At 54.7% G+C, this 21,641-nt stretch overlaps 1 protein-coding gene across 9 annotated transcripts in view; it reads right to left on the bottom strand.

Annotated features, from left to right (window-relative positions):
- Positions 1-4,469: 4,469 nt before the first annotated feature.
- CMKLR1 (chemerin chemokine-like receptor 1) overlaps positions 4,470-21,641 on the bottom strand; it is a 52,369-nt gene continuing 35,197 nt past the window's right edge. For 5 of the 9 annotated variants that reach the window (XM_008707644.2, XM_040619827.1, XM_008707647.2 and 2 more), the window contains 4 exons: positions 14,567-14,782; positions 14,133-14,208; positions 10,932-13,610; positions 4,470-10,253 (listed from right to left, as the gene is read on the bottom strand). In XM_008707644.2, coding sequence (XP_008705866.2) covers positions 12,513-13,607 — 1,095 coding nt within the window. In that variant the 5' untranslated portion in view covers positions 13,608-13,610; positions 14,133-14,208; positions 14,567-14,782 and the 3' untranslated portion in view covers positions 4,470-10,253; positions 10,932-12,512. The remainder of the gene's footprint in view (positions 10,254-10,931; positions 13,611-14,132; positions 14,209-14,566; positions 14,783-21,641) is intronic. The other 4 variants (XM_008707643.2, XM_008707646.2, XM_008707650.2 and 1 more) reach the window with 2 other exon arrangements.

Genomic DNA, 21,641 nt, shown 5'->3' with positions numbered 1-21,641 from the left:
AACTCATCTCCCACTTTTCAGAAGGGAAGGCTGAGACCCAGAAAGACAACGTGACCTCAAGCTTACACAGAGACCCTGTAACAGAGCTGAGACTCAAACCCAAGTCTCTTGCCCCTGGATGTGGCATCTCATTTCAGATCCTGAGCTGCCTCTCCATTTTGCAGATGAGACAACTGAGGCACACACAGTAGCAGGCACTCAGTGGCCAAGGTCCACAGCCACCGTACCCTGGACTCAGGTCTTGACACCACCGTTCTTTAGCATGGCTTGGGCACATGCCTTGACCTCCCTGAGCCCTAGTTCCTCCTCTTTAAAAGTGGGGCTCCCTAGGCCACCCCAGTGGACATCTGGGGTGATGTGAGGTCAGCAGGTGGTGTGAAAGCCCCGCGGTAGCCAGCACCACCGCCTGGAGACAGCACTGCACACGGAACGCTTGGGGAACATAGTCTGCAAAGGCCCAGTGGGTTCCTCTTTCCCGGCAACCCTCAGACCCAGGGCCACAGACTGTTCAGGAAGGGAGGGCAGACATCCAGGATTCCAGACAACCCTAATCCTATTACAGATACATTAGGATCCTTAGGGGATCGCACGAAGCAGCCCCCTCCACATGGAGCTTCTCCAGCTCCTCAGAAGTCTGGTAAGCGCTCGACATCAGTGAGCAGAAGCGTGCCGTGCAACTATGTGCAGGAGCTGCTCACGGCCGTGCCAACGCCCCGCCGGGCTGCCACGGCGCAGCCTTCCAGGTGCAAAGAGAAGCCGTCCCAAATCAGACAAAGGTGGCTTCCACGCCCGTCGCCCCCGCAGCTCCCAGCCGGGTCACCTTGGGCAGGGGACTCACCTTGACTCTCCATTTTCCCATCCGCAAAGCGTGGAATCCTCGTCAGTAACCACTGAAGGGCTGTTAATAATCATCTTAATAGTATCATTCTGACTTTTTCATTGCAATTTTTAAGCCCCAAAGCCTGTTGGGAGCAGCAGAAAGCAACAAGAAGTAATGGTAATGGGTGGCTTTCCTGGAAATTGCGAAGAAGCCGTTCTTGTTAGCGTTCTGATGTGGCCGACTAGCCCCGAGAGCCCATGTGCAGGGGGGAGGGCAGGCTCTGTTACAGAAGAGAAAGGATGGGCGGGGGGATGCTCTGCGCTGGCGGGCTACACGGCATCGGGCCGCAAGGCTATGGACTCAAGTCAGGACACCGTCTCGAGGGAGGATTTTCCAATTTCCTTTATTCTCCTTCTGTGACACACAAAAGCCATGCCTGGAAGCCCAGCTCCCCGATTCTGCCCCGGTGAGCCGCAGAACCCCTTCCCTGCACAAGTCTGAGGCTTTTACGACCGGATGATGGGAAAGCAGAGAGCCAGCACGGAAGAAAAGCGGCTGCTTTTCCAGAACCAGGATTTGTAGAAGGGGGGAGGGATTCTGGAGAGAGCGTTGGCCAGGGGTTTGCTTTGCTCCTGCTACATGGAGGATGTCTCATCCCCATCCCAGCTGGGAGGATGGAGGAGGCCCGGGCCATCCAGGGTGGGGCATTTGCACTGGGGGGAGTGGGGGAGGGGAGCCAAGGGGAATCGAGTCAGCCCCACCCAGAGCCGGATCCTCTTTCCACGGGTTTCCACCTGCACGTGCGGGACATCTCTCTGCACCACGAGGCAGAGGGCCCTGGGGACCTCTATGCTCCGCCAGGCTCTGGAGACATCGGAGCAAACCCTGCCCACCACGTGCCCCAACTAGCCCAGGAGAAAGGCAGGGGAGGGCAGTGCCTGGGAGAGAATAAGGGAGACTTAGCTCAGGAACCTGTAAAACGAACATGTGAACTAAAATGTTAGAAATGGTTACTTTAAGGGGCGCCTGGGTGGCTCAGTCGTTAAGCGTCTGCCTTCGGCTCAGGGCATGATCCTGGCGTTCTGGGATCAAGCCCCGCATCAGGCTCCTCCGCTGGGAGCCTGCTTCTTCCTCTCCCACTCTCCCTGCTTGTGTTCCCTCTCTCGCTGGCTGTTTCTCTCTCTGTCGAATAAATAAATAAAATCTTTAAAAAGAAAAGAAATGGTTACTTCAGTTTGCTAGGGCGGCCGTAACAGAGCACCACAGACCAGAGGGCTCAAACAACAGCAATGTAAGGTCTCACTGCTCCCGGGGCCTGGGAGTCCAAGGTCAAGGTGCCGGCAGGTTTGGCTCCTTGAGGCTCCTCTCCTTGGCTTGTCGATGGCCTTCTTCCAGTTCTCTTCATATCACCTCCCTGTATGTGTCTGCACTCAAATATCCCCTTTTTCTAAGAACACCCAACATACTGGATTAGGACCCCCCCTAATAACCTGATTTTAACTCGATGATGTCTGTAAAGGGTCTGTCTCCAAAGCAGGTCACATTCGGAGGTGCTGGGGGTTAGCACGTCAACACATGGATTTTAGGGGGGCCCAATTCGACCCATAACATGGGTGAAGCTTAACTTTTTGTTTTCTGGTTTTGTTTTCTGCCAGTGTGGGTGGAAGGGGTTGGGAGAGACGTCGTAAGTCAGACCACCGGGGCTACAAAGAAATTACATTTTCTTCCCACAGCCACACTGTAGCAAGCATTCATTGGGCATCCCCAATATATAATTTAGGCAGATTTGCACAGCCTCCCGAATCACTGGCCTGGATTAGGCATGGCCCCCAGAGATAACAAGGCAAATGCAGTCTTGCAGCCCCGGTAAGAGGGAAAACTGGAGTCGAACATCACAACAGCGAGCTCTAGCAAATTTTTAAGCACATCATATTTTCCAGGTGCCGTGATAAGCCCTTTACATGGATTATTTTATTGAAGCCTCCTGCAACCCTACAAAGCTTTTTTTATTACACAGATGGGTAAACTGGGGCTCAGAGAGCAACAGTTATTTGCCCTATCAAACTGGCCCGATTCCAAACGCTGTGTGTGTGATCGCGGCCCAGCCCACCGGCCCCTCTTTCCTGAGCTGGCTGACCTCTTCTTCAAGCCTCAAGAACTCTTCCCCCCACTCCAAGGGGAGAAGGAAGTACAGGGCCTCAGAGGCTGGGCTAGTGGGCAGAAAGCTCAGGTTAGATCTGGGGGCCACCCAGGGCTTGAGCTCCACAGTACCTTCTCCTGGGAAAACCCATCAGGTACGCACAAAAAAAACAAAAATCATACTTCTAAAAAAGGAAACAACCTAAAAGTCCATCAGGAGGAGGCTGGATAAATTAACTTGGGAAAACCAGATCTGCCTGGCCATCACCACTTGAATGATCAGTGCTAGGGGAACATTGCATGGCCTGATTTTTAAAAATGGACAAAAATGTCATACAAGAGACTATATATACAATTTTTTGCTAGACTGATAGATATTGTAAGATAAAGAAAAACAGACTAGACTGTAGGTCATAAACCAGAATGCTAGTTAGTGATTATACCTGGGTGATCTCTGGGATCCTAAGTGATTTTCCTTTTCTTTTTTTTTTTTTTTAAGATTTTATTTATTTATTTGACAGAGATAGAGACAGCCAGCGAGAGAGGGAACACAGGCAGGGGGAGTGGGAGAGGAAGAAGCAGGCTCCCAGCAGAGCAGCCCCATGTGGGGCTCGATCCCAGGACTCTGGGATCATGCCCTGAGCTGAAGGCAGTCGCCTAACGACTGAGCCACCCAGGCGCCCCTGATTTTCCTTTTCTTTTTGTTTGTTCATATATTTTAAGTGTTTTGCCAAAGATTATGCATTACTTAATATAAAGAACAGGAGGAAATCATCAGTCTCAAAGAATAAAGCATGCTGATTTTCTAAGAAATAAGTTCTTAATTTCTAAGAGCTGCCCCCCACCCTCCCCAGGCCCTTCTGTAGTTTTAAAACACTCGTATCTGAGAGTTTCTGGATCCCCCAGGACAAGAAGGCAAATCTGCAGGGTGATCAACTACATATCCCATCTTCTCTGTAGGAGACACCACTGGATACTTGCCTCTGATCCCCTCCCCTTCTTTGGGGTAGAACCCTGATTGTGTTTGAATGTCCACTCCTCTCCCATGTGGTTCCTGGGTGGATTCTGATTGGGCTAAGCCATCTCCTTTGCCTGCCAGTGATTGGTTCAGCGGTATCATGTGACCCAATTCTGGCCAATGAGATGCGAGGGGAGGATGCTGGGGGCTCTTGGCAAGGCTCTCCCTTCTGCTTGATGTCACCTATCATATGAAACTATCATATGCCCATGATCGATGCCATTCTGGGGACAAACCCTAACCTCTGAAGATGACAGAGCAGAGAGAAGGAGACACTCTGGGCCCTTGACGTCACCACCCAGCTGCTGAATTCCCAACCTACAGGCGTTCTCACCGCATGCAGGAATGCCCTTTCCTTACTGCGGCAGACATTTTGAGTTGCAGTTTCTGTAACTTGCAGCCAAATGCATCCTGATTGGTATAATCTTCTTTTTCAACCTTCACTTGGTTTATTTCACACTGGGAGTCCAAGGATGAATGCCAACCCGCATGGATTATTAGGATTTTTATTTGTGTTATATTCCCAGCCTTGGAAGATACACTGATTGTCCGTTTATCTGCTTCTCAAGTTTACACGGATTGATGTGTCTGAACCAGAATGTGACAAAAGACCAAGCCATTGAAGGGCACAAATGATCACATGCAAGGGCAGGGAACACAATCACTGGGCATGGGGACCTCTGGGTTCCTGTCCTGGCTCACCTCTGATGGACTGTGGGACTAACCTCCCTCCCCTGGGCAGGGGTTTGACTCTACTGACCATAAGGACCTGGCCATCTGATGTGTTAAGATCGAACAAGCCATTTCCATCAATCTAGCTGCATCCCTGACGATGCTGCGGCCAGGGGATCAGGATGAGGCTTACAATCCGGGATCTAGAAAAGGGGACATTTCAGATGAAAGACCTATTGATCCTATAGTGAGTCTGGGAGGGGACCTTGGAACCCACTCCATTCCCAATTTCATGTTCTGTCCGTCTCCCCCAGTTCCTGCAATTCCAGCTCGAGCGTGCCATTCTTTTGGGTTAAGCGGTGCCATCTATCTCCCTGCTGGTCTTTCAAAGGAGGGAAAGAGCTGGGGGATCAATCACTGTCCTATTTTGAGGAGTCAGGGAGGGGAGAGCAGTTGCTGACAGCGGCTTCCTGGTTCCCGGAATCGATCTCCATTGCCGGCCAAGATGTGAGTTTTCTCTCTCTAACTCCCGAAGAGTGTTTGAGGCGTTACAACAGAAAGCCGTTCTCTCCATTCTGTACTGATTCTTACGTACCTAGGTTCTATAACTCAAGCAGCAGCATACCTAGTGGAGGAGGAGGAGAAGCCACAAAGCTATCCAGACATGCGTTCAAATCCCAGCTCTGTGCATACTAACTTGTCATAAGATTCAGTGAATGTTAGGGCAGTGGCTGCTGAGGTATCCCCAGAACGCAGCACAGTCCCTGGCACATGGTAGGTGCTCAACAAAAATCAATGGGTGGCTATCAGCGTGGTTCTGGAAAACGTCCTTGACACCTTTGAACTTCAGCATCTTCATCTCTAATGTGAAGGTGGTTTTTCCTGGCAGGTCTTTAATGAGGATAAAATGAGATGATGGATGTGGCGTTGCCTCTGGCCGCTTGTCACGGTGCCTGAAATGCCATCACGAGTCAGTGCTTGCCAGTCAAGCACTAGGGTCTGGGCCCTGGCCTGGGCGTCCTAGTAAGCTGCCTGCCATTGATCAGGGGCTCGCCAGCTATTCCCACCCCCCAGCCACGGCTGGGAGCCCCCTTTCCCACCTCCCTGTGTGTCCATGCTCCATAGCTCCAACGTCTGGGAGCCAACCAGAAACTCATTCCATCATCCAGATATTTGCTGCATGGGTGTCAAACATCTGCAAGATGAAAACCAGGGAAGAGAAAATCCTGGGGTCCGCCTCCGGGCTCCAGGGGTTCGCGGTCATCAGGTGTCTAGCTGGACTTTCCGCTGCAGCTTCTTTGCCCAGTGCCCATCACAGACCTGGCACATGCTGACTGCTCCATCCATGATTTCTAAGTGGAAGGATAAACACAGGAAGTTTGTGGTCATGGTCCCACCAGCCAAATCTTTAACAGAGTCCTGGTCCGGAAAAGAACTACAAAACAATGCAAGGGAGGGGTTGTGGTGGGTGGGAGGGGAGGCATCTGGTTCCTTTATTTTCAAGCTGCAATTAATCAGACAAAGGGGAAAGGAAAAGGCCAGGGGAGATAAAAGCACTGAATGGAAACCTCCTTGGTTTGGGAGCACTCCGAGGGCAAGAACTCCCCGCTGGCTTCTCCACTTCTGAACCAAGCAAGCCCCGGGGGTGGGGGTGGGGGGGACTCAGTATCCACGTCTGTGACATGGGCGATAGTCCCCTCCCACAAGTCTCATCAGGATAGGAAAAAAAAAAAAACCAAAACAAAAACCGACAACACTCTGGAAACAGTGAATTGTAATAGTGATCCTCTTGAAATTCGATGATGGTGACGATTTGATCAAAGGAACGTCAGCTTACTGTTATTTCTCCATTTGTACAACAAAGGATCGTGAGCCCGTTTCCTGGGCTAAGGACCGCTCTGGATGCCGAGGACACAAGAGGTGCAGCGGAGAGACAAGGGCTCCCCCGCCCTGATGGAGCTCCCCGCCCAGGAGACGGACAGACTGAAGGCAGCTAAACACAGACACATAAACTCCTTCCAGATGGCAGGAAGTAGCGTCGGGGATGGAAAACAGGGGATCTGATAGACAGTGAAGAGGGATGGGGCTGCTTTACCTGCGGGGAGGGGTCAAGAAGGGCCTCGCTCAAGAGAGTCTGGGACCGGAAAGAGGAGGGCGACCAGGCCATGCCATCAGCGGTCTGGGAACAGCGAACACAAAGGCAGGGGGGACACCTGAATGGGGAGCAGCACGAGCTGAAGGTGGAGGCGGTTTGGATTGTTGTTCCGTGATGGAAGCTCACTCTGGCTGCCTTGTGGAGGGTGGGTTGTGGGGGGCAAGGCTGCAAGCGCGGAGACAGGGAGGAGGCAGATATACTTCCCGATGAAGGTGGATGGTGTAGGAGAGCCGCACACCTGCTAAGGGCTTATGTGCGACATCTCACTGAATCCTCACGGCAAGCCGGTGAGCTACAGGTTCTTCTTATACCCATTTTACAGATGAGCAAACTGAAGCTTTGGAGATGCTGAGCTGCTTGTCCAAGTCATAGAGCCTTAACTGTAGCCCTAACCCTAGTTGATGTCAATGGTGGAGCTGGGATTCTGACGCCTGAGCCCATGTGACTCTGTGTCATAGCCATCTAAGGCCCTTTGAGTCAGGGGACACAGCTGGGATGAGCCCTGGGAGTGTTCAGTCCTTCCTGAGATGCTGCCTCCCTGGATGGACCCTGCTGGGACTACCTCCCTCTGAGTTGCTGTCTCGAATCTGATTCTGCCCAGAGTGCCAAAGGAAGCGGGAGTCACTCCTGCAGGCACCATGAATTAGTTCATAAATTTTACATTTTATTTTAAAATTTATTTTTCAAAATACTTTTACTGAGGCATAACTTACTACGGTAAAGTGCAGTAATCATATATGTATAGACAAATGAGGTTTGATGTATGAAGACAGCCACGTAACTACCACCTAGACCCAGAGAGAGAGCGCGTCGTCACCCCATGCAGGACAACCGCGAGAGATAACGCTTAGGCCTCAGACACGGCATGTCTCTGCCCTGTACCAGCGTTTCCAAGGTCTCCTGCTTTCTCTTTATAGGATTCTGCCGGAATAAACCCCAGTGACCACCCCCGCCGCCCCCCCCCCCCAGATCCTGGGTAGGGTCCTTCAGGGCAGCTCAGCACCAAAGCCCTTACTGAAAAACTGGCAGCTTGGAGAATGCCCAGGTCTCTGCAACAGCAGTGCTTAAAAAGTGGCTCACGTGGGCATTTTCCCACCCATCTCATGTCCCAGCAGTCAGGGAGGTGGGAGGTCCCACTCTGATCTGCAAAGAGCCTCAGTTTCACCGTCTGTAAATGGGGCGGGGGTGGGTGGGAAGGGATGTGGTTTTTGAGATTCCTAGGGAGGAAATGACAAGCCCATCCAGACACCATTTCCTTCCTCCGAGAGGAAAAAGCAATCTGTCAGATCCCCCCTCCCCCCCCCACTCCCACCTCCTTAAAATCTGACACTGGACAGAGAGCGCATGCTTGCCTTCCTCTCTCCAGAGAGGAGTCTCGTTAGAAGACAGTTTGTGTTTGCAAATTGCTTTCGAGTCAAACACACTTGGGTTGGAATCCTAGCTCTGTTCCTCATTAGCTGTGTGATGCTGGGCAAGACACCACACCTCTCCGAACCTTCATTTCCTTGTCGGGAAGTGGGGATAGCAATGGCTGCTACCGCAAAGGTTGCCGTAAGGATTCAACGAGATGATGAAACCAAAGCATTTGGAGGATACCCAAACCCTGGGCATGCTCAATTAATATGACCTACTGTTATTATTATGGGTAGTGCTTTCTGGAAGCTTTGGGCCCAAGGTAAGCGTCTGATACACCTGTGCTTCCTCCTCCCTTGACCACCTGTCTCCTTGCCCCCACCTGCCCATTGACCAGGACTCTAGAGCAATAGTGGGCTGTCCCCCCCGCCCCGGGGAGGGGGCAGAGACTTCCGGAAGCTCCCCGGGACAGAGCTCCGGTGACCTCCAAAGTTAAACCCTAGTCCAAGCACTTAGCGTCTTGTCTGCATAAATTCCCCCCAGCTGCCACCCGCAAGTGCTGCAGTAATGTGCCTCCGTTCCTCTCAGGTTAATATATGTATTATTTATAGGGCTTTATTATGTGCTCAGAGGGCTCCCCTGAGAAATGTAATTGTGCACTGGGAGGTAAATTTGAATAATATTTACAATTAATTTCCATCAATAAAGCAACGCCCCCGAGGCCTCTGTGCAGCTGAAATGGGCCCTGGGTTGGCTTCCCGCTAACCGCTCCCCTGAGAAAGCTTGGGTAGCTTTTAAGTATCTCTAGAACACTCCACTTCTCTCGAGCTCTACCTCTGCTCCCATCGCACTCATCTGGAGGCTGCAGCAGCCTCCTGGCGTCCCCTTCTGCCCTTCCCCATCCTGTCCTGCCCAGAGCAGCCCGGGCATCGGGCATCACGGCAAGATGCCGATCTGAGCGTGTCCTGCCCTGCCCATGGCCTCCCCTGCCCTCCTCTCCATCCTGTCTGCTTCCTCTGCTGCAGCCCCATCCCTGTCAGTCCCTCGCCATCACTCTCCCCTCCCGCGCTGTTCCCGCCACCTGGAGCACCTTCTCCCTCACCCACCCCTTCCGGCACTGAATCAGCACCTACCCACCCTACACTTCTCAACTCCAGCATCTCTTCCCCGAGGCGGTTTTCCTGGTCTTTGGACAGGGTCAGATCTCTCTGTAATAGGTGTGTAGCGCTTAGCAGGGTTGTTTTCCATTGAGGGTGTGGTTTTTAAAAAATTACTGGCTGTCTCTCCCACTAACCAAAGAACGAGCTCTTAAGGACAGAGACTGTGTATGCCCTGGTCACCCTCGTATTCCTGGTGCCTACCACAGACGTGGCAAAGAAGGGATTAAACAGATGTTTATGGAATGGATGAATGGGTGGACATAGAAATGGTTATGTAAATGGACGGGCGGGTGGATGGATGGATGGGTGCATGGGCCGGTGGGTAGATGGGTGTTGGGGTGGATGGATGTTGCGGTGGGGGGGTGGGGGCTATCTTGAGTCAGTTACTAACAATCTACTGTCCTTGGTTGCTAAGAAATTGAAATACGTGGAGGGAATGCTTTTCAAAATGTAGATTCTTGGAATGGTAGGGAATTTTGGGCTTCCTCCTGCCACTGCCTCACAACACTGCTGTGTGACTTTGGGCAGCACGCTGCACTTCTCTGAGCCTCGACTGCTGCTCTGTGAGGTGAAGGAGGAAGGCAAGGGGGTTTTGGGGGGCAGGGACGTCCAGCACGGAGCCGCACTCTCACCTCAGTCTCTTAATTCAAAAGCAACTTTGTCCTTAAAGGGAGAAAGCAAGCAAGCCCCCGCTCCTGAATTATTTCATCATTGGACAGGTGGCTTCCTGGTTCCTCCTGGTCCTGGAGACCATCCCCAGCAGCAATTTTCTGAATCCAGGGTTTGGCAAGCACAGGCCCAGGGCACCCCAGCTCCAGCAGAGCACCGCGTGCTACAGAGGAACAGGAGAGGGAAGGGCCGAGGAATCATGGATCACTTCTGGCAAAGCAAACACCAGCTCCTTTTGCCGCAAAGGACAGCTCTCAGCTCCCTCATCTGTAAAATGGGAATAGACCTCATGTCTCTCACTGTCAGGTTCTATCCTCTCCAGCCCAGCATGGCCCCTGAGCCCTCCAGAGCCAACTCTGGGAGCAGGCTTAAGCCACTCCTTCCTCATTCCCCCGCCAGCACCACATCCCAGTCACTGTCCCCTCCTGAGCCCCTCCCCCTTGTCCCCTTGCTCCCCCTTCTCCCCCTTTCTCCTCCCTCTCTCTCTCTCCTTCCTCCCCTAGGCTGAAGACACTGGGAGCGCAGGCAGCCGACCAGGTTCAAAGCCCAGCTGCACCATTTACGAGCTGTGCGACCCTGAACGGGTGGGGTCGGTAATCCCAACCTCCCTTTCGGCATCACCCGCGTGGCTCCCATGGTCCTCTTCTCATTCGGAGGGTCTGATGAGATCGTGAGCCTGACACACAGGACTCGCTTAATAAATGCCAGAGCCCTTTGCTTTATCTCTATTCTGCATGTCTCTGTGCTTCCCTCTCCGCTCCCTCTCAAACCCCACCTTCACTTCTTCACCCCGACCACCCTCGGCCCACCCACCCCACCTACGAAGCAGCATTGATGCCCCATCGGCCAGGTCCTGGCCCTGAAGTGAAGCGGGGAGCTCTCAGGCCCAAAGCACACTGGCTGCCTGTGGAGTAATGCAGGTGCATACTCTGCGAACCACAGGACCTTTGTATGTGTGAGCTGGGAGATCCTCTGAAGAAGCTGCAGGGACAAGGTGCACGAGGACATCATGGTGGCATTTCAGGATTTCATGAGAACCTCCTGCTGGGGCAGCCAGAAAGCAGCCCGACCCGAAGGAGGAAACAGCTGGTTTGAATTTTACTCCTGTTCATCAGCTTTTCCAACGACAAAATGATTTCCTGGCTCCCGGCCCGGCCTGGCCGGCACGCAGCCCGGGAAGAGCGAGGGACCCCGCCCGAGCAAGCAGCACCTGGGGGTCCGAGGCCTGAGTGGCTGAGGACTGTCTCTGGGGCCTGACGTCCCAGGCTGTCTCGTGCCCTAGCTGCCTCACCTGTGCCGCTGGGGTGGGAGGGGACAAGGGGCACCGGGCAGTATTTCAAGCTCCCTCTTTTGCTCTCAGTTTAGATGCGAGCTGGGAGTCCAGGGTTCAGTCCGAGTTTAGATTTCTTGAAGCCATGGGACGCCCTGACTTGGGGTCAACTCCGAGCTGCTTCATCATAAGCACGATGACCCAAGGAGGGAAGGAACAGTCTGTCTCTTAATGAGGTGTGATTTCCAAATGGCCCATGGCCTCGGGAACTTGCCCAGCGCTGTGTAGACATGACATCTGTTCACTGCATCTTGTCAGGGAACTGGCCTCACAACAGCAGCACTTGGAAGACAGGACAATGTGAACACTCGGAGGCCAGAGGGCAGCGGGCCCACCAGTGACTGCCTCCGGCCCGGCCTCTCTCTCCCGTCCCCCCCCCCCCCGCCGCCTTCCCTGGAGGTCTCAGGGGCGTAGCAGTTGGGAACCATGGTGGGCACGTTTGGACGGGTGTCAGGGAACTGGAGGCCAAGTGTACTTTCTTTGCCATGTTGGGTCATTTTGGAAAACTATTTGCATGGCTGGCTTATAGGCTCTTAAGAGGTTTATATTAATCTGCCGAGGAATCAATATTTATGGTCAAAACCCCGAGCCTCTCACAAAACCCTGATTCTGCAGCGGTCTTTGAGCCAGACAGACCTAGTTTCAAATCCAGGTTCTGGCAGAGACCCTCTGGACGGCCTCAGGCAAGTTACGTAACCTCTCTGGGCTTCAGCTATACCTCAAATGTGGAAGGGAAGTAATAACTGTACCTCACTCAGGGCTGCCGGGGGGAATAAATGAGATAACACACAGAAAGCGTTTAGCATAGGGGGTGCTAAATAAATGTCGGCTATCATGAGAGTCTAGAATATTCTCAAGAGATACATTCGCCATTAAAAAAACAGATATTCTAGAGCCAGAGCTGGGATCACATCTTGACTCTGCTTCCGGCTAGCTGCGCGTCACTGGGTGAGTTACCGTGGCGGGGGGGACTCACAGAGAGTCCAAGGTTGAGAGGACATGGCACGCCCTGTCCACAGGCCACTCGAGGAAAGAGTTCCAAGCCCTGGACTCCCAGCTCAAAGCACGGGTCAGCCCCCTGCAGACTACAGCGGGCGTCGGTGGGTCCCAAAGAGGTTTCTGCCATGGTCTCGAGAGGGCACAGCTCGGGGCCTCCAAGGCCGGAGTGTCTGTCCATCCGGGTTCCCAGACGAGCCTCAAAGCATGCTGGTCTCCCTCTCGTTCATCGACGACATCTTGGTAAAGCTCCTGTGGCTGGGGTAGGAGGAGTGGCCCGTGTCCTCGCTCAGAGCGTTGACCAGGCGGGAGAAGAGGGCCACCTTGAACTTCTTGAAGTCCTGGCCCATGAAGACGTACAGAATGGGGTTCATGCAGCTGTTGGTGATGGCGACGGCGGTGGCCAGGGGCAGACCCAGGCTGAAGACGGAGCCGGGCACGGCGGCGTGGTGGAGCTCTAGCAGGTAGAGCGTGTGGTAGGGGCACCAGCACAGGAAGAAGGTGGTGATGATGGTCACGATGATCTTGAAGGGCTTCTTGGTCTTGGCCAGGCGGCTGCGCCGCAGCTTGCAGACGATGGTGAAGTAGCAGGCCGTGATGACGAGCACGGGGACCAGGAAGCCGCAGAGGAAGCGGGTGACGGTGACCACCACGTGCCGGCCGAAGCCCACGGGGTCCAGGCGGGAGCGAGCGGGCCACGGGGCGGAGGCGGCCGCGGACAGGCTGAAGTTGTTAAAGCAGGAGATCTTCCCGTGTGCGTGCGCCGTGTCCCGGAAGACCAGGGACGGAGAGCTGAGGACGAAAGCCAGCACCCAGATAACCACGCAGGCCGTGTAGGCCAGCCGCACGCTGCGGTGGTTCTGCGACCAGACGGGGAGGAGCACGGAGACGCAGCGGTCGAAGCTGATGGCGGTCAGCAGGAAGACGCTGGTGTACATGTTGTGGACGAGCAGGAAGCTGCTGACCTTGCACATGGCCGTCCCGAACACCCAGTGGTAGTCCATGGCGACGTAGGCGACGTGCATCGGGAGGAAGACGTTGAACAGGAAGTCCGCCACGGCCAGGTTGAGGAACCAGACGGTGTTCACCGTCCTCTTCATCTTGAAGGTGGCGATGACGATCACCAGCCCGTTGCCCAGGATCCCGAGGAGGCAGACGACGCTGTAGACCACCACCAGGAAGATCCTGACCACCCTGCCTTCCAGCGGAGACGACTCCTCCAAAACCACGATGGGGTCGAAATCATCCGAGTAGTCATCGTAGGCGAGGGAGGCGTTGTAATCCTCGTCCCCCATTCTCTGCGAGGGGAGACAGGGGTCAGCAGGGGAGCGCGGTGGGGACTGGCTCTAGGAGCCGGGCCAACACCGGTGAGACCGGCGGGACTCTGCCTGACTCTGAGCCTGGCCAGTTTGGTATCTTGATGGCTTAAGTACTTACTTAACTACAAACCCCATTTTACAGATGGGAAAGCTGAGGTAGAGAGAGCCTAAGTCACTTGCCCAAGGTTAGACAGCGGAGAAGAGGTGGAGCCGGGAGCCACACCCCAGGGTCTGTCCTCTGCCTCTCTGGGACCCTCCCCTTCCCCTTACAGTCTAGTGAGGGAGACCAACATTCGTCAGATTCCTCAGCTCAGGGTTGAGCATCGCAATGGTGCTCGGTGCAATGAAGGAGGGATGCGCAGTGCTGGGAACCTGGTTCCTGCCTTGCTTCCCAAACCCAGGGGATGGCCGTGCTGGCATTCTCCAAGTGCTCCCACCTCATCATGGGTCCCCCACCGGTGCCCTTTGGAGACATTTGTTCAGAGCACAAAAGCCCCTCACCGTTCACTGTTAGGGTGTCCGAGGCTCTCCGATGGGGGTCCTTGGCCAGCCAGTCCCTGGGCACAGCTAGAAACACCTGCAGGAGAGGATGGAGAAGAAGCGGTTGGATCCAGGTCTAGAGTCAAAGGGCTGGGTGGACTCTGAGCCAGAGACAGGATCTGTCGTCATCACTCCCAGTTTACAGAGGAGGAAGCAGAGGCTCAGAGAGGCTAAGTGATGCCCAAGGGTGGAGGCTGGGGACTGGCGGAGCCCCTCGAACCCAGATGAACTGCCGGTCCCTTCATCCCAACCCCCACCCCCGCCGCCCACAAGCACATCCACAGAGGAGGGCCTGAGTCAGGGGCGGGTGCAGGGGAAGGCACGGGGTAGAGTGCATGAATGGCTCGAAGCACGTCTGCTGCCAGGACAGCCCCAGAAAACACCATTCCAGTTACCTGGAAGACAGAAGAGGAATGGCCCTGAACACCCACGACGTGCCAAGGACTAGGATTCCCTCATTTTGTCTTCCCAGGGCCTCTTTGAGGCCGGTGTGGTGACTCCTGTTTTGGATCTGGGGAACCGAGGCCCAGAGAGGGAAGCGTCCTTCTCCCTGGGCGTCCCTGGGCCACGTGGGGGCCGCGGAGCACACACAGACCCGCTGTCGCAATAGTCTGGGGAGGAGACAGACACAAGTACATTCACTGAGCATCTACCGTGTGCCAGGCAACTTAAGTGGCACTTGGGCCAGTTCCCAGAACAGCCTTGTTGGGGACTTTCCCAATCTAAGGAAGAAACACTGAGATTCTGGGGAGTTGGCAGGCTTGGGAGGTCTTGGAGGTGGGCCCGCAGGCATGGTTCAAACCTAGCCTCGACCACCTGCCAGCTCTGTGCTTTGGATACATGGCTCCTCTCTGAACCTTTGTTTCCTCATCAGTAAAATGGGGATACTCACTCCTTCACAGAATGGATGTAAAAATCGCAGGCACCGGGAATATGGCCCATCGGTTCGATGCTGGCGCACAATAACCCTCAAAAAATATTAGTGATTCCATTAGGGCCCGGGGGGCGGGGGTGGACCGCCGAATTCCCAGCTGGGATTTGAACTCGGAGCTCTGACAGCCTGAAGCCCGTGCACCTTCCACCACCCAAGCTCTTCCCGTCCTGATCCCTGGGCTCCAAACCACATGTTCAGCTCACAAGACTGCCAATCGATGCCTCACTGTAAATAACGCCAACCTTCCACCGTGGAAATGCGTTGCTGGTCCTTAATGGGTTTGAGGTTGTATTTTATGGCAGAAAAGTCATCTTTCACTTTTATTAAATAAAAGCCACTTGGACGATCCCCTGGAGCACTGTGGGCTCAAGAGACTCAGAATTCAAGTGTCACCCCACTTGGGTATCATCCTACTCTGCAGGCTGCGAGGACATTCCAGAGGTGCCCAGTGAGGGGTCCCCCGGGGCTTCTTGTGGCCCTGGAATGCAGAGAGAAGATGGGAACAGTGCGCCCCACTCCCATAACTGAGGGAAACGTGACTGGTGTTCATGACCGGCTCTGCGGAACGAGGGCTCTCACTGTCACTACATGCCGCTCCTGAAATCGCGGGCTGATGACAGTCACCAAGAGTACCCTTGAGGACGAAATGACCAGGTCCTCATTCCCTATGCTGTGCTGTGCAGGCCCCAGGGACAAGGAAATGGCTTCCCTAGGGTCCCTTCCCCCAGGAGCTCCCAGCCAGTCACAAGGCACAGGACAGACGTGCGCTGGGGCCAGAGCAAGGCCAGGAAGCCCGGAGAAGCCTGGAGAGGGGGGCGTCCCCCAGCCTGGGCATCAGTCCTACGCTTCTCAGGGCAGGCAAGATCTGCGCGGAGTTTTAGAGGACAGCTATGAGCTCAGAGGCTGAGGGGGCATATCAGGCCGTCCCCCCGCCCCCAGCATGCCTCCCTCATTGGCTGGGAGGGGCCACGTCTGAGCCCCAAGAGGAGGGTGTAGAGGAGTGGGGATCCAACGTTTCGCACAGCGTCTGCAGAGATGCCCTGGACACAGATAACGTCAAGTCTGGCCCTCCGGCTGGCCGGAGCAGCTCGGGGTCAGAGGCCACGTGTTCTCATCTGTGAGCAGGGGTGGGGGTAGGCAGGCTGAGGTGGCACAGGGTGGCGCTGACATCCTCGGGGCATGTCTGTCCGTCCATCCCCTCAGCCGACTAGGAATCCAGTGAGTCAGTGTCCCCAGCGGGCTTGTGCCCTCCCCCTGAGCCCCTCGGCCGTCCCGGGAGAGGGTTTGGTCACACGCCCGCTCTCCGCCTGTCCCGACACACATGCCTCTGGCCCTGAGCCCGTTTCTGCGCCGGCCCAGGGAGTACAGCGGAGGGGTCGAGGACACAGACTCCGGGGCCCAGCCAGGCTGTGAGCTCCCAAATCCCGGGTCTGCATGAACCTCCTGTGACCACGGGCAAGTCCGCGGGCTTCTCCGCACCTCAGCTGTCTTATCTGTAAACCGGGCGTGATCCTCACGGTTTCTAACTCATGGGACGGCTGTGAGGCTTGAATGTCACAAGTACAGTTCTTGGAACAGGGCAAGCACTATGCTGTTCCAGTCATGGCTGTGGCCCAGGATTCTACCCTTAAGGCCCTCCTAAAATGAACTTTGCCTGGGAAGGGAGGAGGGGCTGAGAAGGCTGCAGGACCAGCGTGTTCTGCCCGCTCATCTCCCCACTTCTGGGTTCCAGGGCGGATCAAGGGCAACACAGGCAAGGATTTTGCTTCTCTAAGCTCTAATCTCTTTGTCTCTCAAATAGGGGTAAGAATGCCTCCCTTCTGTTGTTGGGAAGGTCAGGTGAAGCGACAATGAACCCTTGGCCAACTGTAAATTATAAAGAGCTATAAAGTTCTAGCTATTTGTGTTCCTTAAATAATCAGAAAACTCCTGAAGAATGTGTAACTACAGATCTGTCACGTGTGTACACACAGCCAACATTTGAGTGCTCAGTATATGCCCAACACTGCTCCGCCACGCTCCATGCAATGCTCCCCACAGCCCTGAAGGGTAACTCTTATTTGCAGGTGCAAAACACAGGTTCAGAGAGGTGAAGCAACTTGCCTGAGGCCACAAGGCTGGGAAGTCAGACCTCCAAGGACCCCAAGTGAGCAGTGTCTTGGGCTCCCCCTGCTTCCCTGAGGGATTAGTGGTCCCCAGTCCCGCTACTCACCCCTTGGAGCTCTTTAAGCCTTAGCTTTGAATCTAGAGAGCTCAGACCTTTGTCACAGTCTGGACCCTCCTACCAAGCTGCCTTTCCTGAGCCACCTTGCCAGGTTTCCCTTCGCCTTTCCTTCGAGGCACCTAGAAGTGGCTCCACGTGAAAATCACACCTGCGATGCCACGTGTATCCCAGTCTGTGACCCACAGCCCACCTACTCCCTCTCTCGGGTGCCCTTTAGGAAGCCCCCTGCTCAGTGAGAAATGCCCAGGAGAATTCAGAGTAAAGAACAACACTGCTTCCCCTGAGGAACCGGGCTGTTTCCTCATTCTTAATAACTCAAGTTCTACAACTGATCACATTTCCCTTTTTGATGTGGCCACAAGGAAGCTCAGAGTCACATTTGCAGGTCAAAGGCAGCAACTGCATTAACCCTGCTGCTCCTCAGCCTTCCGCATTGCTTCTGGTTGCTTCTAATGTCCACATCTAGTCATACTTTCTATTGGTTTTAGTTCCTGGTGATAAATAATAATTGATTCGGTGCACACAATAGCCCAAACACTATATAGATACTTTGATTACATTACCTCACGCATCCCCAGGAAGCCCCGGGAGTGGTGCTGCTGTCACCCCCCATGTAAAGGCAAGGAAGCGAGGCTGTTGTCACCCAGTCAGCTAGTGGCCGGTTCACACCCAGGATGATCAGAAGGGGAGCCCTGCTTTTAGCCACTTTGCTTTCCAGAAGGTGGAGTACCTCTTTCCATGTCTGTTCCCACCCCTCCTCATGCCATAGGGTGCCCAGCTTCACCTGGCACCTACCTCTCTGGCACCTACTCATTGCTCCCCTTTTCCTAGGCCCTCAAGGAATCCATCTTCCCCAGTTCTCAGGACATCTGGTGGAGGTCCGGGGCCCATCTCTCATCACAGCCCAGGCAGACAGGTGAGCCTGTCTGTCCCCTTTCCACCCTCAGCTCCCCAGAGAGCCCAGGGAGCAAACAAGCTGCCCTGGCTCGCTCCCAGATTCAGCCTGTGACGCTGAACGTACACCCATTTGGAACAGGGCCTTGAGCTGGGCTGCTCTGAGGCTCCCGGGACAGACACCCCAGGCCCCCGAGACAGTGCCCTGCCTCCGCGCCCCCTCCTCCCTGGCATCTCCTCCTGGAGACCTACGGGAAGTGTATGAAGGAAAGGATGGCTGTCTTTTTCTTTATGGCCTCAGCTCACGCCCCCAGGAGCCCTGAAAAGTGGGCAGGGCAAGTGTGCTTATCATCCCCATTCTGTAGGTCCTGAAACGGAGGCCAGAGAGGAGAAGCAACTTGTTCGGGTGCGGTCTTGGACCTCCCAGCCTCCAGAACTGTGAGAATGGAGGTTGGCCACTTCAGCCCCATGGTCTCCAGTATTCTGCTACAGCAGCCTGGACGGGGGCCGAGCCCTCCCGGGGGCTCTGCTGCGATCCCAGTGCAGCGGGGCAGATCTGAGGACCAACCCCCAGGCTGCTGCGAGGCTTGAGTAGGTGGGGTGTGCTTGGGGGCGCTCCCTGGGGCACGAAAGCTCACCACTGATAACTAACAGAGCCCCTCCCGTGCGCCAGACCGCAGGCCACACGCTTCATGCACCTCACCCACCCCTTACGACGGCCCCCTAGGGCCTGGACATGAGTATACCCATTTACAGATGGGGACGCAGAGCCCAGGGAGGCAAAGAAAAGTCTGTGAAGCACGGTACAGGCTATACAGCCTAAGGCCACTGTCATCTTTGTCACTGTCGCTGGTGTTCGTGGGGTGGGGGTAGGGCAGCCAGAATCAGCATCCTCTAGAGTTTTCTAGCGGTACCTGCTTCTGACCCCACTGGTCCCTTCATATCCACTCTGGCCAGCTCTCAGGCATCTCCCTGCGATGCTGACTGGATCCTACCCGCTGCCCCCCAGCACCTCTGAAAGGCCTGCCAGATGACAGACGCTCATTCTTCACCAGTCCCCAGCTCAGTGCCTGGCATAGAGCAAGCATTTAAGAGGCATGTTGGGCATTAATTACTGGTGTCATCATTTACTGGACACCTCTGCGTGGCATGTGCCAAGCCCATTAGAAATGTTGTCACGGGCAACAGTCCTGAGAGGGGGGAGGTGTCCTTCTCCCCCAAGGCTTTGGAAACATGGCGCATCCTGCCTACCGTAGTGATCAGCTCGGGCTGCTATAATGAAGGACCACAGGCTGGACAGTTGAAACAACAGACGCTGATCTCCTTACAGCTCTGGGGGCTCTAGTCCAGGATCAAGGTCTTGGCAGGACTGGCTTCTCCGAGGGTCCCCCTCCCCGGCTCATACACAGCCGCCTCCTCCCAGCGTCCTATGTGGTCTTTGCTCTGTGTGGGTCTGCGTCCTAATCTCCTCTTACAAGGAGCCCCGTCGGGAGGGATTAGGGCCCACCCTAATGACCTCATTTTACCCTAACCACCTCTTTAGAGGCCCTGTCTCCAAACACAGTCACATTCTGAGGTACTGGAGGTTAGGACGTCAACATATGAATTTGGCGGGCGGGCGTGGATACAATTCAATCTGTAACACCCACGCGTTGTCATTATTGTTATAACCTAGCATTGCTATCTGTGATTCCTCCAGACGGCTCACTCTAAGCGTGGGGGGGGGTTTATCCCCAGCTCTCTGCCCCGTGGCCTCACCCATGCTGGGGCCCAAGCCCCATCCTTACGATGGGTCACACACGCACACAGACCCGTCTCCAGGGCTTCCTGCCTCCAAGATATTTATAATCTCCAAACCCATCAAGGGATTGCCATCTACAACATACAAGAAACCCCTTCCTTCAAATCCAAAGAGAGTAATCCCAACAGAACTATAGTCAAAAGATATGAACAGGTAATTTACCGGAGGGAAACCTCCAAACACCGGCATATGACGAATTCATGCTCAAAGACAAAGACATGCAAACGAGAGCCACAGCCAGATACCATGTTGTGCCTACTGGACTGTGGCACGAATACAAAGCTGGCAGAGAGCCACAGCCAGATACCACGTTGTGCCTACTGGACTGTGGCACGAATACAAAGCTGGCATGGCTATCCTCAGGCTGGCAGGGTGGGGGTGCAGGCTCTCATGCCACACCGCGGATACCCCGTGAACCCCTGCACACCTTCCAGCCCTGGGAGACACTAAGCACCAGGATGCTCAGGGGCTGTGTTTGCGGCGGGCCTGCCTTAGCTTCGGCTCTCAAGAAGCAAACCTCAAACGAGGATCCCTGTGAAAGTGATTTATCAAGGAAATGTTCCAGGAAAAATCGGCAAGGGAGTGGGGAAATAGGATCAGGAAGGGGAGGAGGCTGGGCAAGGGTGCAGAAGGTGCCCTTGGCTCTTGCTTGCTAAGTATTTGTATCCCTCCGCCCTGCCCATGTGCATTCCCAGGCACTCCCAGCCCCTGAGGTCAATCCTCTGACAAAGAGCGAAGGTGCTGGCTGTCAGGGGCAAGAGACCACAGGGAGACTGTGTGCAAGAAAACAGTCAAGGTTCTAGGGGGCTGGGGGGGGGGGTAGCACACAGAAGCTTCCACTGATGGCTAGAAGCTGAAAGCCCCTGAATGTCCACCGTGGGAGAGGGGACCAGTGAATGCTATGCAGCTGGTAGAAGGAACAGATTATCCAGTGTATACGCAGCAGTGGCGGTCGGAGTATCTTAAAACCACCCAACCATAATAGCACTTAAGTGCATTGAAAACACACGCAAAAGCAGCAATGCACACAAAACAGTAACAAACATTTTGCAAGAACACCATCAAATAACGAGATACACACTGAACGGATTACGACGGCCCCGTGGGAGCAGCGGTGGCAGGGAGGACAGAAACGAGGCTAAGAGGAAATAGCATTGTGAAGAAACAATTGTGGAGGCTTCTGGAGGCCGGCGATGTAAATGAGGATGGATGCAGGGGTGTCATTGTGTCAGCCCTCTCTCGTCTCCTGAGGCCCAGAAAAACCCAGAGCAAACAAACAGACACCCCAAATCCTTGGCTGGCGTTCATGCTCGGGCAGTGCCCAACCCACGCCTGCATCCCTGAATCCCCAGAGAAGCCACGGCCGGCCGCAGAGGGCCAAGCAAGCAGCCTTGGCCCTGCCCAGGGCCCTTTGGTGCCCCACCCGAAGCCTACTCTCAGACTGGGAATGAACTTCGATGAGCTACTGGAAGCCCTGGCTCAGTTTAAGCTGGCTCCGTGGCACCCAAGGCTTTGTACCTCCTTGGCGAGCCCAGCCCCTGCCCAGGATGGATGGGGGCTCAAGTTCACATCTGGTTCCTCCTGCCACAGAGAGCAAAACCCTCAGGCGGATGTTAT

The sequence above is a fragment of the Ursus maritimus genome, unplaced genomic scaffold (assembly GCF_017311325.1).
Source record: "Ursus maritimus isolate PB19 unplaced genomic scaffold, ASM1731132v1 scaffold_33, whole genome shotgun sequence".
NCBI classification, from domain to species: domain Eukaryota; kingdom Metazoa; phylum Chordata; class Mammalia; order Carnivora; family Ursidae; genus Ursus; species Ursus maritimus.
The sequence above is the reverse complement of the archived record's forward strand: the minus strand, read 5'-3'. Positions and strand labels throughout refer to the sequence as shown.